The sequence below is a fragment of the Pleurodeles waltl genome, chromosome 1_1 (genome assembly GCF_031143425.1).
Source record: "Pleurodeles waltl isolate 20211129_DDA chromosome 1_1, aPleWal1.hap1.20221129, whole genome shotgun sequence".
NCBI lineage: Eukaryota > Metazoa > Chordata > Amphibia > Caudata > Salamandridae > Pleurodeles > Pleurodeles waltl.
In genome coordinates, this window is record NC_090436.1 from 27,622,897 (window position 1) to 27,642,231 (window position 19,335).

At 49.9% G+C, this 19,335-nt stretch overlaps 1 protein-coding gene across 6 annotated transcripts in view; it reads left to right on the plus strand.

Annotated features, from left to right (window-relative positions):
• The first annotated feature begins 1,402 nt into the window (after positions 1–1,402).
• LOC138258764 (transcription factor COE3-like) overlaps positions 1,403–19,335 on the plus strand; it is a 408,817-nt gene continuing 390,884 nt past the window's right edge. For 4 of the 6 annotated variants that reach the window (XM_069206200.1, XM_069206279.1, XM_069206033.1 and 1 more), the window contains exon 1: positions 2,378–2,651. In XM_069206200.1, coding sequence (XP_069062301.1) covers positions 2,518–2,651 — 134 coding nt within the window. In that variant the 5' untranslated portion in view covers positions 2,378–2,517. Of the gene's footprint in view, positions 2,652–19,335 lie in introns of all 6 variants that reach the window. The other 2 variants (XM_069206356.1, XM_069206443.1) reach the window with 2 other exon arrangements.

The following is a 19,335-nucleotide window of genomic DNA, read 5'->3' on the forward strand; positions in this document are numbered from 1 at the left end:
ATCATGATGCCCTGCAATTCCAAAGGTACTGTTTTGCGGGTCTTTCCGACACCGTAGCTGACCTGCGATGCCGCGGCTGGCCTGAACTGTTGGTTTGTTGATCACGACGCTGTGATAGCCCCAAGTGGAACTGTAGACTTCAAGGAACTGGTTTGTTGAGTAAATATTGCAAAATTCATATCTCTATTACTGTTTGTTGGATTTTTATCGTTTTGGTCTTGTTTTTCACAGATAAATATTGGCTATTTTTCTAAAACTGGTGTGGTGTTCTTTTGTAGTGTTTTCACTTATTACTGTGTGTTGTGTGCAAATGCTTTGCACATTTCTTCTGAGATAACCCTGACTGCTCGTGCCAAGCTACCAAGGAGGTGAGCAGGGGTTATCTGAGCGGGTATCTCCCTTATCCTGACTAGAGTGAGGGTCCCTACTTGGACAGGGAGCAAACCCACTGCCAAATAGAGACCCCATTTCTAACAACCATGCCATGACTATTCCCATAGTCCTACCTCCAAACACATCACCTCAACTCTCACACCCACACCTCCAGCGAATCTCCTACTTCAGTACATGGAACCACATGAAAACACAGACCACCTCCACGTATCCTTCCCATCACCATTCACCAGGGTCTTTGCCACCCATTGCCACCCTCGCTATCTCTGCACCTTACTGCCTGGGCACAGAGGGCAGTGTGTCCTGGGCCCTAGTGCAAGGCATGAAACGGCCCCCCTGATCGCTGTTTGACCCGTGAAATACAGGAATAATCAGTGTTCAGTGGGACTCACCGTCCTCTGGGCCCGGTGCCACTGCACCTGCTGCACCAATAGAAACTACGCCCCAGAGAGGGCATTTCCGTCCCACCAGCCTCTTTAGCCAACCCACCCTCACCACACGACCTCTAATGCCAGCCTCTGGTCACACTTCCAGTGCCCCACATTACCACTGCCCCTTCCGGCCTCAGCAACCTCTCTCCTCTCAGCTTCCCTCCGCTCCCCCCATCCCTCCATCACCAAACATGAGCTCCATCGCCCCATCAGCAGACACACAACCTCTCCCTCGCTTTGTTTACATCCATCTCCTCACTACCCCCTCACCGTCCCTCACAACTGCCCCCCACCCTTATACGCTTCATCAGGCCATCCTTCCATCTTAACTTCTCCCGGTGCACCGACCCCCCCCCCCCCCCCCCGCCGCTTCCCTAGAGCCCCCCGCCCCACTCACACCGCCTCCCCCGGGTCCCTCCCCTCACCCCCACCTCGCCCACCCCGCTTCCTCGGAGGGATGTGGGACCCTCTCTCTCTGCAGAGGCGCCCAGGATGCGCGCGGGGTCCGGCCCCTGCCCCTCTCGGCCGGAGGGGGCGCCCGGCCGCTGCTCCTGGAGGATGGATGGATGGATGGAGGGGGAGGGAGGGGCCGGGTGAGCTCCGGCAGCAGCAGCGGCTCCAGATGCAGATACCCAATCCCCCGGCTCCCCGGGGACGGGCGGCTCGCAGAGCCCCGGCCAGCCCAGCCTCCGCCCCCCCAAGGCAGCAGCAGGCTGAGCCCTGCATGGTAATGATCGGCGGCGGCAGATCTCCTCTGCACTCCTCCCAGGCAGCAGCACCTCTCCCCCGCTCCCCTCTGCCGCCCCCCGCCGGCCGGAGACCCCCACACTCGCAGAACTCTGGACCAACTTCCAGGGTGCCGGCTGGTGGTCCCACGGGCACACGGTGCGTCCGCGGACAAGTTCTATCCTGGAGGCCACCCTGCAGCCTTGACGCCCCCTCGGAGCCACCCCAAGAACGCTGCTGAGACGTCCTGAGACCTCCGCGGAGCGCCCAAGACCTCCGCGAAGTAACCGCGAAACCTCCGCCGACCTGTCCAGAGACCTCTACGGACACATCTGGAGACTTTCACAGGGAAATCCTGAGGCCTCCAAGGGGAAGTCCTGAGACCTCCACGGAGCAGCCAAGACCTCCGCAGAGTAACCTCGAGACCTCCACCGACCTGTTCAGAGACCTCTACAGACACATCTTGACACTTCCACAAAGAAGACCTGAGACCTCCAAAGAGGATTCCTGGGTTCTGCACGGGGCACCTGAGACCTCCACTCATCCGCCCAGCGACTTCCACAAACCTCCACAGACCACCCTGATGCTTCCAGAGCACTTATGAGACCTCCGTGGAGTGCCCCGAGACCTCGGCAGAGCAGCCTTGAGACCGCCAGAGAGCAATCTTAGGACCCCTACAGACTGGTTCGAGACCACCGCCGGCGCCCTTGACAGCTCCACACAGCACAACCAAGACCTCCTCGTCCAGCGCCGTGAAGGCCAGAGGGGCACCTGGGCGCTCTCCCAGAGACGGCCCCTCGTCCACTGTGGGAAGGAGACGACCTGGGTTGGCTTTGGGGTGGGAGAGACGAACCAACGTGCCAGGATCTTCTGCGTGCGGAGTTGAGCTACGCGCTCTCTTCTTCCTTTGTGGGATTTGCTTCTTGGCGCCTCGTGGTTTACTCGGAGACACGACCCCACTGTTTTGATGTTCTCTATACAGGATACTCTGCCCCGTGGGGGGCTGACCATGAAGGAAGAGCCGATGAGTGGGGGCCTGACCTCGGTCCGGTCTTGGATGCAGAACAGCGGGATCCTGGATGCCAACACCGCCGCCCAGAGGTAAGGACCACGGAGCCCCCACCCTAGTCCACGGCCCCCAGTGTCATCTCTGAGCGACCCCCGCTGCTCGTTACTCCACACCCACATCTCACAATATCATCTTGAAAAATCAGTGTGCACAGATGTGGTTGGCGCTATCTGGTTTAAGGCGCTTTGCATCACTCACATGGCTCGCATGTCTGGGGCGCCTCTCTTTCTGGGGTCACTTATTCAATATTATCTTCCAGTGACAGCACAGGCGCCGGAAGCCGCGCCACACTTCAGTACAACCAACAGCCTTAGTCACTCCTTTGATGTGAGTCCCAAATTCACCAAGTGTTAGTAATACCAACAAAGAGTAAAATGCATTTATATAGCGCTTACTAACCCTGACGCTGAAGTGCTTTGCGGCGAGAGGAGCTATCCCGGAACTCTTGCCGGTCTCCATCACTTTGTTTGTAGCCCGGAAGGCTGAGCAAATCCTTACTTACCACTTAGAAGCCAGCGCCGACACGACCGGGCGCTTTACGTGTCCCGTTCCTAAATATATTAACAAAATTGTACTAAAAGCACCTCGAAGTCGTTTACGCCGCAGTGTGCTATACACACTGCTTTTGTTGTAGTTCTGTAGTATAGCCCTTGCAACCTCAGTGACTGTGCTTCAGAGCGCTAATCTGGAAAATTGCTTGGCAGAATAATATTTGACTCGCGTGCATTTAGATGTTAGTAGAAAACTAACGGGTCTTTCTGTTACAGATAAAAAGATGCAAAATAAATGGTAAATGTTTAGAAAGTGGTTGAAACAGTAAGAGTGAAGAAGTTATCAGAATTGTCTGGAGTTACGTAGGTCGAATCCCAGCCAGACTCGATATAGTGCCGCGTTCCTCTCCCCAAGCTGGGCGGACGCATCCCTGGGAGTCCTGCGCCGGGGCTGCCAGGCGCTGTTTCTGGAAGGCATTAGACTCCCGCCTCCCGTAGCAGCCTCACATCTGCAATATTCGGACAGCATGCTTCAAGTAAAATCACTTTCACTTGTTACGGCCCTGTAGGCGCTATGCGTGCGCCTACATCCGCGCCTCTGCCTTCAAACGTGCATTAACTGCGCAGGACGTGGTTAATAAAGTCATGTAAAGGCAGCCGCCTTCAGCACAAGCACCAGGCGAAGCAAGTGTCGCGAAACCAGCCCATCCATGAGCGGAGATTCCGCTGCTCTTGGACTTCTAGACGCTTTTCGCAACACTGTGAGACTGTTGTTTCAAGGAACGGCGTGTGTCCCAGTCCCCACAGTGACAGGCTGCTGGACAGGATAAGGGGGTCTCTACCCCCCTCGTTATAGCGTAAGATTCTCCCACGTTGGCGCTATTCGATGTGAACTGATTGTCGGAAGGAGAGTGAGTTCCGCGGATTTCTGTCCATTTTCCGCGAACTTCCCGCTGGAGCGCGGATTCTGCGCGCCCGCTGGTGATCCCAGGAGCCCCGCGCAGTGACACTACAAACATTTACAGTTCACTTTGGGGGGTCTGTGAGCCTTTCTCGGCTCACAGACCCCTCAAGGGCCCGGCTGTGCTCGAGGTTTGCGTCGCGCAGCCTCAAAGGGCCCAGAGGTGCATTGATCGGTGCCACGCCAAAGGGGGCGAACTGCGCCAAGAGTTAACTTCGATTATTCCACATTATCGATCAGGGATAAAGCAACTGCTTGTCTTGCAGGCTTCCGTGTCATTAAATGAAGGGAGAGTCCGCGGGGGCGCGCAGCACCCCTTCTTGTCGAAGAGGGGTTCATGCGCTCCCCTAGACAGGGCTCCTCTCTGTCTTCCGCCCTCGTCTCGTAAAGACCTTTAGAGCTCCGGGCTGGGGTTGTCATGTTTGTTTTATATAGTGCTCAATTTTGGTCATAAACGGGTTTCTAAGCACTTCTTTAGCACTTGAGAGGGACATTGATGAAGGAAAGAGGCTAAAATCACACCATAAGGTCAAGTGAGGAAGCTGGGGTTAGAAATGAGCCCCCCCACCACCCTGGTCCCACAGCTGAAGACTTGACCGTTTCTACCAGCCTGCGCCCAGAGGCGGCTAAATCCGCGGTGGGCGCTATGCTCACTCACTTGCCTGGCTCGTGGCATGCTCCATCACTGCGCCTCTGTGCCAAGAATCCCCACTGCTACATCACAGCAGCACCCGCCGCTTGCCGCGGGCACTGGACTGGCACGGTGCTTCTAGCTGGCAAGCGATGTGCCTAAAGCGCTCCGAGGGCCCGCTGGCTGCGCGTGCAAACAAATACATATTAAGAATTACAACCCCGTGCACCAGAAGGCGTGTGCTTACCAGGTGCCATCGCACCATGCCCACCTTGTGGATGTGATGCACTCCATAAGTCGTGCCAGGGCACTTCAGCGCTCGAAAGCAGCTTCGCTGGCAGGTGGCGCTTTACCAAACACAATGAACTTTTAATGAAAGTAACCAAATTCGTCAACAATACGGTAATGTGTGTACGCCTAGTGCTTCCGTATTTAGCCCACAACTGAAAAATATTTCAGACAAAATGTACATCCCGGGACCATATTAATGGCGCCCAGGCGCTACACAAACTTATAAATTCACTTCGAAATAAACAAAAAACAGTCTTTAGCGTGGGCTGTTAAATCCCACTGGATATTCCAACGCCTTGGATGTTCGAGTGTCTACACGAGAACAAATACAATATAATGTAAACAGCTTCTAGGCGCTGAACTGAATGGTCTGCCTTTGTTACATGCAGCCCTTTCGAGTCTACCCTGCGTTGTTCCTAAACACCCTGAATTGCAGCAGAATAAACTCGGCCCCTGAAAGCAAGTTGCCCAGTGTTAGAAAAGGGATCTCCAGTTGGCAGACGGTTCAGGAACACACATTTTGGAAACAGAGAAACCGGGATCGGAAGTCGAGTTTGCTTAATTCACTGCTGACAACCTTCTCTCGTACTTCACTGTTTTACAGTTGTTGTTAACACAACATGAACAATATTGTGTTAATAACAACACATGTACATTGGACACATTATTTGTGAGCCCACAAGTGAGAGAACACGGCATTATTCTCGCGACAGAAGGGGTCCGTACTCGTAGTTTTAGAGCCACGGCTGTCCCTCTTTTAGTGAAGTGTCGGGGTTCTCCCCCTACCCCCCCCCCCCCCATCCCAGCGCTCCCGTAAAAGATCACAAACTTTCACACTTAGTCGATTCTATCCAGGAGAAGCTCTGTGTCCTCAGAGGGGTCGTTTCATCCTCGTAGTAGCCCCGGGCGCCTTGTTTATATGTACAAGGACACCGCGCTTCATAGCGCACACTGCAGAACTCCATTGCATGTAGGCGCTTCAGAGGGGGTCGACGCAGGAACCTACAACATTGAAATCACCCAGCGCCCTCAAAAATCAATTATTACTCAAATGCACTCATTTTATCATTGGGCTGGGGAAAGGGTGAAATGCCCTGTCTCCGTGCCCTCCGTGTGTGGTTGGCATAGTCCGTGCCAAAAATCTGACTCGAACCTAACCTCTGGAAGGAGCTTTTCTTTCAGGGACGGGCGGCTATTGGCGATTTCACACTTAAATAATAATAATGATAATATATATATATATATATAAACAGACACCAAACTTGTCATTTTAAAACGTCCCACTACATTTGTGAAATGCTTCCAAATACCAGAAAATCGGTATTCTGCAGACATAGCCGTGTTTTAATTAGTTTAAAAGACACGCGGGCGGTAATCTCCGGTCCGTGTATGTGAGGGCACCGGTACCCTCAGGGCGCTCTCGTTCCTGGGCGCAGCCTCTCTTCCTGGCTTCTAGGCACACGAGCCTTGGCTATGGGATTCTGCGATCTTATTGGCTGGAGAGGCTTGTTTCAAACGTTACCACCTGGCTTTATACAATGTCTCACACTCCAGTTTTACCGTTTCTAGGCGCTGTGACTATCGTGCGTTACTGTTACCCAGTTTAAGAGTCTTGCACTTGCCGACCTTGGAAGCATGGACGTCTAAATTGGCCTTGCTTGGATGTATAACCAGAATCTCACTCACTACACGTCACCAAACCGGTGCGTCGGGAGTATTAATGCAAGTGCCACGGAATATACCGCTGTGTCTGTCTTTTGACATCAGTACTAACATTTCCCGTGGTCACAGCCGCTTCTCGGTCCGAGGAGGGGGTTTAACATTTCACCAGTATTAATGGGACACTTTATCTCACATATATGGCTACATTCTTAGCGCTGGCCGCAGTAATCCTGCACGCGAAATACATTTCTAGCGCCTCACACTCTATCCAGGCCCACGAGCTCAGTTCACAATCATTAGCGCACCAAACGGGTTGTTCGAGAGTAAAACAAGCAATTTGAGTAGGTCATTTCACATGTGATATCGCATTCACAGACTCTGGATTTGTGGAATTTTATAAATCTGAAATTTAATTTTGAGAGAGTATATGTGGCCTAGCGGCTGCCGAGTATTCAATCTGGGGCCAGAGGTTGGAATCCCCACCTCGGCGCTTGCTTCAACTTGGTGTGATTCTGGGCGAATCACACGGTTAAACCCCCTGTACCTAAACGTGTAATTTAATCTGTGAGCTGTGTTTCTGTAATCCCTGCTTCGTGTACACGATCTAGTTTGCCAATCCGCCCAGAAAGGCACGTCCGTTTAAGGATTTTTGGAGTTCTGGGCAAGTTATATTTTGAAGGACCCGTTGCTAAAAATTCAGAATTTTACTAAGCCTTTTGCCTAATTTAAGCCCAGAACAAGACAAACAAACTTTTAGAAACAGAGTTCACACAAAACATGTTGAAATCTATTTTAATAAGAACCCGAAGTTCCTTAACATATTTCTAGGTAAAGAGAAACCGAGTCAAAGCTGGCGGTGGTTAGAGAGGAGGGGTGGAGACCCAGACATATACAGAGGTGCCCCACAGAAGGAGAGTGTCCCTTCTCTGGGGGTGGGGCTGGGAATGTGGGGGCCGTGGGCCAGTAACCGGTTTGCCCAGGCCTTAAAACATTGATGCTCAAAGTAGGGTCCGGGCTGGTCCACTGCAGCACTGATCTGCTGTTTACTCAACTCAGCACTAAACCCTCAAAAACATTCAACAAAAAGGGAAGTATTTATTTAAAGGTTCATTGATGTTAAAAAAACACCTAGGGAGTCGTGTCCTTCTTAAGTTTAGGAACACCTTAAAGAAATCTTGCAGAAAAAATACAATAAGGTCTCTTCACTTCAAAAAGTGAATTTCTTTAACATGCAGAATCCTTGCACTTAAGTATATCGGATTGTATCAGTGTAGATTATATCAGTGCAGATTATATCAGTGCATTGAGTAATTTTTAAAGTCATGGTTTTCAAACATGAATTTAGAAACATTAAACACACGCACGCACGTGTGTGCACACACACACACACACACACACACACCTCCCACTGCCCCCCCCCAACACACAACAATGCCGGTAATGAAATAGTGGGCAAGTCAGCTGTTATGTGCACTCTGGGTGGCCTGGGGTATCCTACACATGAACAACATTGAACATTATTAAATGAAATACTGGAAAAACGTTTGTAAGCACACACCCTGAAGTCATGTGTTTCGATGTCCTCCTACATATGAAAATGAAGAACACAGAGGGAAACTGAAATAAAACAATTGCCTTGGATCACACAGTGGGGAAGCCGTGAATTATCCCAGATGTTCTGGTTTTTCATTGTGCAATTCCGCCATTAGATGTATATGCTTCATTTCCCCTGCACCCACCATAATGCCAACACCCTGCCCCCCACCCGTTACTGCCCTCGGCCACATCACAGATCAAACTTCTGGGCCCTAGAAAAATGGTTGCAAGGACCCATGCCTTAAAATGCCTCAGAAGTTATGTACTGCGCCGGGTTACCTCCCATCCTCAGGGCTTAATTTAAGCCGGTGTTTGCAGGTGTGCACCACCGGCACTCACGTTTGGGTCAGAACACTTACTTTTCCTCTCAGACTCTGATCCGGAACAAGAGAGAAGAAAAAACAAAAAGGGAACAGGAAGAGATATAGAAAGACAGGAAAAACAGTGACAAGGGGAGAAAGCGGGGCTGGGGAGGAGCCTGACAAAGTGGGTTAAACAGGCAGCGAGTGCCCTGTGGTGGGTGAAAGAGGGACGAGGTGGACTCAAGACTCCCCAGTCTTTATGTGTGCACCCCGACATTCAATAGCGCTGGCCCTGGGTTTCTGGACAACACTTTGGACCCTGGCACTTTATTGCATTTCACAAATTAAGCGCTCCCATTCTCCCATGTAATGTACAGTGCGCTGCTACTTCTAGGCTACTCTCGCATTACACAGATACCAGCACACACGGGGCAGATGTTCCACTGCGTAATAACACAGCAGAAGCGAGAATATCACTTGTTCCTGGAAGGTGTGGGGGGCAGAGAGGTGAATGGGCAATATTCAGAAGCATTTTACAGGTGGCCTCTCAGCAGTGTAACACAAGCAGACACTCCTGTGAACATCTGGAGGTTGTGTCATCCAGGGAGGGGGGTGAGCACCAACATATCTCACAGGGGGGTGTGGGAGAAAAGGTTTCTCTAAAGGGAAACACCTTCCACTGTGGATGCGAACTGCACCGCAATGTATCACACACACCTGCAAATGGCCCTCGTGGGGAAAATCCACACTGGTACCTCTGAGTTTCTAAAGTTCACTTGGAAATCTGCAGATAAAGGTTTTCGGGGGGACCCTCGGCATTCTTTGACGACAATTCAAAAAAGCTTTTCCTGTGCGGCCTGGTTTACACCATCCATAGGTATGTATGGCTTGCTCATGAATTTCCAAGAGTAAAACAGAATTACTCACAGAAAATAGCTTTGTGAATCAGCGGCCCGGTGGACGCAACGCCTCACACAAAACGTTTTTGAATCATCCTGGGTGGTCAAACTTAATTCACATCTAAGGCAGGAGGGAAAATCAACTACCCACAGAAAGTGCTTTCTGAATTAGGCCTTGAAATCCAGGAGTTAGTCACACCTAAGACAGAACAGCTACTCGGAGAATAACATCTGTGAATCAGCCCCTTTGTTAAACCCACACAATTAGGACATCTACCCAGAACACGAGGCTGTCAAGTTTTCCAACCCCGGCTTGGTGAATCAGCCCCAATATTTCTAACCCACTGGAAATGATCCTGAAGGCATCTCTATAACTCCCCTCCTGCCCCCCCCCCCCCCCCAAAAAAAAAAAAAAAAAAACAGGCCTATGGTTTATCCGAAGTATGAGTGACAGGAACAGCCAGAAGTTTGTTTTAATAGCTCTATTTTATAGTGTCCAGTACTCCCCCCGAGTGTCTAGACGCTTTGGAAAATGTGTAAATATTTGTAATAGAAGTTCTGTTACTCATCCAGATTGACACTCATTCTTATCGACCACAGAACAATGAAGTAATGAGTGAGCTCCTATTGTCACCATCATCTGACGCACAGTTTCCTGCGGGAGGTGCACTAGCCCACTGCACTTTATTACAGGCGGGACGAGTGCACTCATGTCACCTTCACGTGACACACAGATTTCTGCAGCACGTGCACTAGCCCACTGCACTGTATTACAGGTAGGGCGACTGCAGTCATGTCACCTTCAGGTGATGCACTGGTGTCTGCAGCAGGTGAACTAGCCCGCCGCATTGTATTACAGGTAGGAGGAGTGCCCTCATGTCACCTTCAGGTGATGCACAGGTGTCTGCAGCAGGTGCACTAGCCCGCTGCACTGTATTACGGGTAGGGCGAGTGCACTCATGTCACCTTCAGGTGATGCACAGGTGTCTGCATCAGGTGCACTAGCCCACTGCACTGTATTACAGGTAGGATGAGTGCTCTCATGTCACCTTCACGTGACGCACAGATTTCTGCAGCAGGTGCACTAGCCCGCTGCACTGTATTACACAGCAGGTGCACTAGCCCGCTGCACTGTATTACAGGTAGGGAGAGTGCACTCATGTCACCTTCAGGTGACGCACGGGTGTCTGCAGCAGGTGCACTAGCCCACTGCACTGTATTACAGGTAGAATGAGTGCAGTCATGTCTCCTTCAGGTGATGCACAGGTTCCTGCAGCAGGTGCACTAGCCCGCCGCACTGTATTACAGGTAGAAGGAGTGCAGTCATGTCACCTTCAGGTGATGCACAGGTGTCCGCTGCACGTGCACTAGCCCGCCACACTGTATTACGGGAAAGGATGAGTGCACTCATGTCACCTTCAGGTGACGCATAGGTATCTACAGCAAGTGCACTAGCCCGCTGCACTGTATTACTCAGCAGGTGCACTAGCCCGCTGCACTGTATTACAGGTAGGGCGAGTGCACTCATGTCACATTCAGGTGATGCACAGGTGTCTGCAGCAGGTGCACTAGCCCACTGCACTGTATTACAGGTAGAATGAGTGCAGTCATGTCACCTTCAGGTGATGCACAGGTATCTACAGCAGGTGCACTAGCCCGCCGCACTGTATCACAGGTAGGATGAGTGCAGTCATGTTACCTTCAGGTGATGTAGTATAAACAAAGGTACACTGTTCCAAGTTTGCTCTAACGACCTAGGAGACCTAAAATCTCAGGAGCAAGAGCCCTCAAGCATCACAATGGATGACTAGCATCATCATCGGGAAATGCTCCTCGCCAGGCTGGCACTGCAACGCCCGACGGGGTCCCCGAAAGGGGTGATCTAAGCCGTACAGTTCTGATAGTGACTGGTGGGTTCACACTATACAGACAGAGAATGCCTGCAGAATGCACAGGTGTCTGCAGCAGGTGCACTAGACTGCTGCATTATATTACAGACATGGCGAGTGCACTCATGTTACCTTTACGTGACGCACAGATTTCCGCAGCACTTGCACTAGCCCGCTGCATTATATTACAGACATGGCGAGTGCACTCATGTTACCTTTACGTGACGCACAGATTTCTGCAGCAGGTGCACTAGCCCGCTGCATTATATTACAGACATGGCGAGTGCACTCATGTTACCTTTACGTGACGCACAGATTTCCGCAGCAGGTGCACTAGCCCGCTGCATTATATTACAGGTAGGATGAATGAACTCATGTCTGCTTCAGGTGACTCAAAGCGCTGATTTAAGAAAAGTGGCACTGCGCCCAGTGCAGCCCCACTTTCCCTGCGCCCCTTAGCGCTCCCCTACCACCACCATGTTTGCGCTGTATTTAAAATACGGCACACCATGGCGCAGGGCAGGGCGCATTAGCGTCAGAATTCTTGATGCTATTGATATACTCTGCAGGAGTAGCAACAACATTTTGTACATAGGGGCCCATTGTATTCAATGGTGCGCCCCCTTTTAACGCCTGCTCTGAGCAGGCATTAAAAGTGCCAGAAAAAGTGGGGCAAGGAAATCTCTTATATTTGTTTGCGCCATTTTTTTGGCCCCCCTAATGGGGGAACGCCCCCTTACATACATTATGCCTGGCGCAGGCATAAATTGGCGCACGGGTTTTCGAAGTGGTGCAATGCATGCATTCGGCCACTTTGTAAGTGTGGTGCAGGGAAAAGGGCGCGTTAGCGCCGCCTTAGCGTAAAAAAAATGAGGCTGAAAGTTTTCTGCAGCTGGTGCACTCACACACATCCCAACTCCCTTTTTGATGAAAGGTGTGACTGTGCTCTAATAGGAAGTGATGTCAGGGACCCCTCTCGGTGGGTGACCCTGTACCCCGTATAGGTCGATGCTTATGTAGCAGCGCTCGTGTTGTGGGGGGGTCACACAGTGGGGTGTAGCTGTCCCTCTGCAGAAATGTTCGCAGCGCGCGACCCGAGGATATCGCGATGACGTGTTTCATAATATTATTACTTAGGGTGATGTAAGACCGCCCCCTCTTTAAGAGTCCAGACTCCGACCCATCCGTTGTCGGAGAAGAACTGAACAAAGTTCAAAGTTCAAGTGATGCCTCGGTCTTACAAAGCCACAGCTTTCGGGTCCGAAGCGCTTTGATGCTGTGGACACAAAGCACTATAGGCACGGAGAGAGCCAAAGGAGCCGGGCCTGCTTACCACTCCCCAGTCTCCGCAGGGTGCCTGGCTTTACAGTAGTACGATCGGCTTCACGGCGCTACAGCGGGACTTTCAATCATTTACACTAAAGCACTGCCATCTATCCATTCATCAACCTGCCCATCACTGCCAGTACATATATCAGGCATCCACCCGTCCGCCCGTCTTTCTGTCTTGGTGTTTCTGTCTCGCCACCCGCCCGTACCCCGGCGCGGGGGTTTGTTTACATGTCCATCTGTCTGTCCGCGCTGTTAGCCTGTCTCCACCTGCTCCCCTGCCCACCACAGCCGTTCGTCTGTCTGCTAGTTTGGTTCTATTTCTATCTACCAGTCATACTATCTGCCGGACATCTGCCTGTCTATCTGCTTGTCCGTCTGTCTAGTCATTTGTTTGTCTGGACGTAGGTTTATCTGTATGGTCATTTGTCTGTCTGTCCGTCTGTGTATTCCCTCCCCCATTGTTTATCTGCCTCCCCATCTGGTCACTTGCCTACCTGTTTGTCTACCTGTCTGTCTACCTGGTCCCTATTTTGTCTGTCTACCCACCTGGCCTTTCACTTGTCTGTATGTCCACCTGTCTACCTGGTCCCTATTTTGTCTGTCTGTCAATTTACCTGTCTGTATGTCCACCTGTCTACCTGGTCTTTATTTTGTCTGTCTGCCCATTTACCTGTCTGTATGTCCACCTGTCTACCAGGCCCTTCATTTTTCTGTCTACCCACCTGGCCTTTCACCTGTCTGTATGTCCACCTGTCTCGCTGGTCCTTATTTTGTCTGTCTACCCATCTGTCCATCCGGTCATTTCCCTGACCGCTGTCCACCTGTCTCTCTCCCTGGTCCTTATTTTGCCTGTCTGCCCCCGCCTGGTCATTGGTCTGTCTGTGGGTCCAGGGCTGGGCGGCACCGCACACATGTCCTGCAGTAGACATTAGAGATGGCTTCACCTGCACGGAGGCCTTTCCTCATCAGTGATGTCCAAGGATGGGGTGCATGTCACCTCTGGAAAGACCTGACCACAGACATAAACGGAACAATTCAGGCGTCCGGGAAGGGGTTGCTCACCCATTGGGTGCTGTACCAGAATATTGTAACCAAAATATCGTCTGTCAGAAATATTGTGTCCTAAATATTGTTTACAAATACATCGCCCCATTGCAATTAATAGTAGAACATCCACTCTTTGGTCTTGATTACAAGTACAGGTGCTATGTATTGCACCTGGTAAATAATGATACAATGGGGGATATTAATCGGTCGTGATAAATAGTACATATTACGACTTCGTGGTTAATCGCATACAGATTTTGGGGTTTAATGCAGAAAAATCCATATCATATAGTAGATACTGTGTGTTTTTGTTTGTTAAATTTCAGTAGGTTTGACCTGCTGAAATTTAACGTAAGTTAATATATTTAACGCATCCGATAATTATCAGTTACTTTAAATACCTAACAACTCGTTTTTCCGACCCGTGCTTTAACGGGGCTTGAGCCCCGGTTGCAATATACCGACTAACTCATAATCAGGGTCTGGGACCATACCTAATGTCAGATGACACCTTTGGAAGGGTATTGTGATGTGCCACGCATGGCTGTGCTTCACGTATAGCACTCAACGGCTTGAAACTCTCTAAAGATCGGCCTCTTGCAAGCACCACTGGACCCCCTATGCACACCGCTCTGATACTAATAAGAATCCAGGATTTGTAAAGCGCAGCAATTACTTGTGAGGATTTTAAGGTGCTGCATTGGATACACGGGGAGATTAAGGTCCTGATGTGAAGTTTAGCGGAGGGGCTACTTTGTCACAAGCGTGACAGATATCCCATCCGCTGAATTACAAGTTCCGTAGGCTATAATGGAATTGTAATAAGGCGGACTGGATATCTGTCACATTTCTGATGAAGTAACCCCCTCCGCAAAACTCTAAATCAGGCCCTAAGTGATTTGCCCAGAATCACAGGATGTTTAGCCAACGCCAAGACTCAAACCTGGTTCTTCTAGCTCTGATGTCTACAGCTCAGGCTGTTATGCAACATCCTCTCACAATATTGTCTCTCTCATGGTCTTTGGGATCACAATATTGTCTCTCTCATGGTCTTTGGGATCTGATGCTTGATGTCAGAGAGTCTGAGCACTTTGGCTCATCCCACCTGGAACGACGCACCACATAAAGTGAAATCACTAACAAACAACGTATTGAGGGTCTGATTGGCAAGCGTTTCTGTGAGTGGCTGTGTCTTACTCTTCACTAAGGGGATCATTATGAGATCCCTGTTTCATTGACAAGTGATACCGCACCCGTAAATGGCGATACCGCAGTATTCGGAGCTTGCCTGTTTGGAGTTGTGCATACTATGCGTAATCTGAGTTTTTCTCCGGATTGCTGCGTGTTCTGCTCCTTCATGCAGTTTTCCATGTTAACATTTCACCAGGTCTTTTTTTGTGTGAAATTTGAACTGGGGTATTTCCAGCTGTTCCTCTTATTGCTCAGGGGCTTATTTACAAGAGAACTGCACCACCAGAGCGTGACTTTTTTACATGCTCCGGTGGCTCAGGCCTCGCAATCGTGCCTATGAGACGACGCAAAGCCACCGTGCCAGGCTTTGCATGGCCTCATAGATACGGTGTGAGACAAGTCAACACAAAGCTCTGCGCTGCTTTACTCTATGTCAAGGATGCGTCCCATTGGCATTGCGGTGTATGTTCCGTCGCATCACACATGGATATTGACGCTGCCCCAGATTTACAGAATTACAGAAACCTGGGACACTGCCAAAATCTTACGCCTCCCTATAACATGGAGAAATGTTTTCATTTCTCCCCGTTTTCACCACTTTCCACGTGTTCTACATTCTGCAGCATGCAGAGAATGAGGAAAAACGCCTCCATGGATTGTTTTTTTGTAGTAAGGTGTTCTTTCTTGCATAAACAATCCTTCCAACAACGCAGACACCCTTGCACCTAATTGTGTACCGGCTGAAAGAACAGGAATGCACCACATCTCAAAGATACAGTGCATTCCTGCCCTTTTGATTTGACGTAGGGCAGCACAGATAAAGGACTTAAGGCGCTGCCCTACACCAAATCTTAGTAAATGAGGCCCTCAGTTTACAATTCCCTTAATGTGCAAACTCCTCTTCTCCGAAGAGCCCCTGCAGGTTAGCCAATACAGTTTGTGCCTGGAAAAATCTACACCAATGACTATTTTATTCAGATACTATTAATATGTGTCCTTAATGGAATCAAGGTGCTACGTGTCTGATTACACACAGAGGCAAAGGAGAAGTGATGCATAGTTACAGTGATGGAGCCTTACCCATTGCACACTGTACATTAGGGTCAGACCAGGACAGAAAACAGGTCCAGACACCAAAATCAAATTGGTCCAAATTAGCGAATCAGAAAGCTAAAGTTAATTTGCCCGGGTTGCAAATCGGTGCAGTTTTAAACTTGTAAATGTATTTCCAGGGTATGGGAGACAATGCATTTGTGCTTCCTGCAGACAATGTTTGTGCAAATATCAGGTAATTCCGCAACAGAAGCTGGCCCACCATATCGCAAAACAGACCCACAAACAGATAAAAAACAGCCCACCCACTGACTTCCCAGACCAGCCCGTCTGGCACTGCCTGCCTCATAACTAGGGCTCCCGGTTTTATGGTATTTATTGTTTGAACATTTCTGGCTGCATTTATCCAAATTTATTTTGTGAACAGATGAAGTGATAAGTTGTATATTTCTACATTTATTTAATGGATAAACGTGCACTCACACTTTGAAGCGTGTCAGGTTTTAGCACATTACGCAGCCAGAAATAATAAAACAATAGTGCCACATGTATGTTGGGATATGCAGTGATTTAAGCAAATCTCATGGCTGCCAATATGTACAGCTGAAAACCTGAGAGTTACTCATCTGAGCATGGAGAGTTACTCAAAAGAAGCCAAATTATCTGTATTTTCCCACGTTTAAAAATAAATACAGACTGGAAAGACAATGTTTTCTTTTTCTATTTATCTGTAAAAATCAGCAAAAACGGAAACAGGGAGTCCTATTTATAGGCCAGCCCGGCCCTGGTACTCATTAAGGGCTGAGGCTGCCTTGGAGTGAGAGGATGCGACCTTCCAGGGCTCCTACACGAAAAATAGACACCTCTGGCTGAGACAAAGCACCTACCCTGCTAAAACCAGCATCACAAAGTGAGCCTTGGCATCCGCTCTCCTAGAGGACCATGCCAGGAGGGAAAGACTGGTAGGTGCCAGGTGTAAGAAGCCCTCAGCCTGGCCTGAAGTCAGTGCCTGATAACCAGCACCACAGCCAGACGTGGCCTCTCACTGGTGGAAAAGCAACCTCACACTCATCTCCATTGTTTTATAAACAATACAAGTGTCAGAGTTTGTGTCCCCTGCGCACATTGATGGCCAGTAGCACACTAGGCTGGAGCCACCGCCACTCTTTCTACAAGTATTACCACCAACAGGGCCGTATTGTGACCAGTCAGCACCACAGACAGGACCGGTGTCACCGGAGAACTTTACAGAGACGGCGCCACAGCAAGGCCTGGTGTCACCTTCACTCTTCATGTAAACAGCACCACAGCAAAGCCAGGTGTCACCTTCACTCTTTACGTAAACAGCACCACAACAAAGCCTGGTGTCACCTTCACTCTACGTAAACAGCATCACAGCAAAGCCAGGTGTCCCCTTCACTCTTTACGTACACAGCACCACAGCAAAGCCTTGTGTCACCTTTACTCTATGTAAACAGCTCCACAGCAAAGCCTGGAGTCACCTTCACTCTTTATGTAAACAGCACCACAGCAAAGCCTGGTGTCACCTTCGCTCAATGTAAACAGCACCACAGCAAAGCCTGGAGTCACCTTCACTCTACGTAAACAGCATCACAGCAAAGCCAGGTGTCCCCTTCACTCTTTACGTAAACAGCACCACAGCAAAGCCTTGTGTCACCTTCACTCTATGTAAACAGCTCCACAGCAAAGCCTGGAGTCACCTTCACTCTTTATGTAAACAGCACCACAGCAAAGCCTGGTGTCACCTTCACTCTATGTAAACAGCACCACAGCAAAGCCTGGTGCCACCTTCGCTCTATGTAAACAGCTCCACCGCAAAGCCTGGTGTCATCTTCACTCTTTACGTAAACAGCACCACGGCCAGGCCCGGTGTTACCTTCATCCTTTATGTAAACCGCGCCACAGCCAAGCCAGGTGTCTACTCCATACCTTACATAAACAGCACAACAGCCAGGCCCGATGTTACCTTCATCCTTTACGTAAACAGCAACACAGCCAGGCCAGGTGTTACCTTCATCCTTTACGTAAACAGCACCACAGCCAGGCGTCACCTCCATACTTTACTTAAACAGCACCACAGCCAGGCCCGGTGTTACCTTCATCCTTTACATAAACTGCGCCACAGCCAGGCCAGGTGTCTACTCCATACTTTACATAAACAGCACAACAGCCAGGCCCGGTGTTACCTTCATCCTTTACGTACACAGCAACACAGCCAGGCCAGGTGTTACCTTCATCCTTTACGTAAATAGCACCACAGCCAGGCATAACCTTCATCCTTTACGTAAACAGCACCACAGCCAGGCCTGGTGTTACCTTCATCCTTTACGTAAACACCGCCACAGCCAGGCCAGGTGTCTACTCCATACTTTATGTAAACAGCACCATAGCAAGGCCAGGTGTCACCTCCATATTTTACATAAACAGCACCACAGGCAGGTCAGGCGCCACTTCCATACTTTACGTAAACAGCACCACAGCCAGGCCTAATGTCACTTGTATACTTGACATAAACAGCACCACAGCCAGGCCAGGTGTCACTTCCATACTTTATGTAAACAGCACCAAAGCCAGGCCAGGTGTCACCTCCATACTTTATGTAAACAGCACCATAGCAAGGCCAGGTGTCACTCCCATACTTTACATAAACAGCACCACAGCCAGGCCAGGTGTCACTTCCATACTTTACGTAAACAGCACAACAGCCAGGCCGGGTGTCACCTCCTTACTTTATGTAAACAGCACCATAGCAAGGTCAGGTGTCACTCCCATACTTTACGTAAACAGCACCACAGCCAGGCCAGGTGTCACTTCCATACTTTACTTAAACAGAACCACAGCCAGGCCAGGTGTCACCTCCATACTTTACATTAGCAGCACCACAGCCAGCCCAGGTGTCACCTCATACTTTACGTAAACAGCACCATAGCCAGGCCCGGTGTCACCTCCATACTTTAGGTAAACAGCACCAAAGCCAGGCCACGTGTCACCTCCATACCTTACATAAACAGCACCTCATCGAGGCCAGGTTTCACCTTCATACTTTACATAAAGAGCACCACAGCCAGGCCAGGTGTCACTTCCATACTTTACGTAAACAGCACCGCAGCCAGGCCTAGTGTCACCTCCATACTTTACATAAACAGCACCACAGCTAGCCCGGGTGTCACCTTCATACTTTACATAAACAGCACCGCAGCCAGGCCTAGTGTCACCTCCATACTTTACATAAACAGCACCACAGCCAGGCCAGGTGTCACCTTCATACTTTACATAAACAGCACCACAGCGAGGCCTAGTGTCACCTCCATGCTTTACGTAAACAGCACCACAGCCAGGCCCGGTGTCAC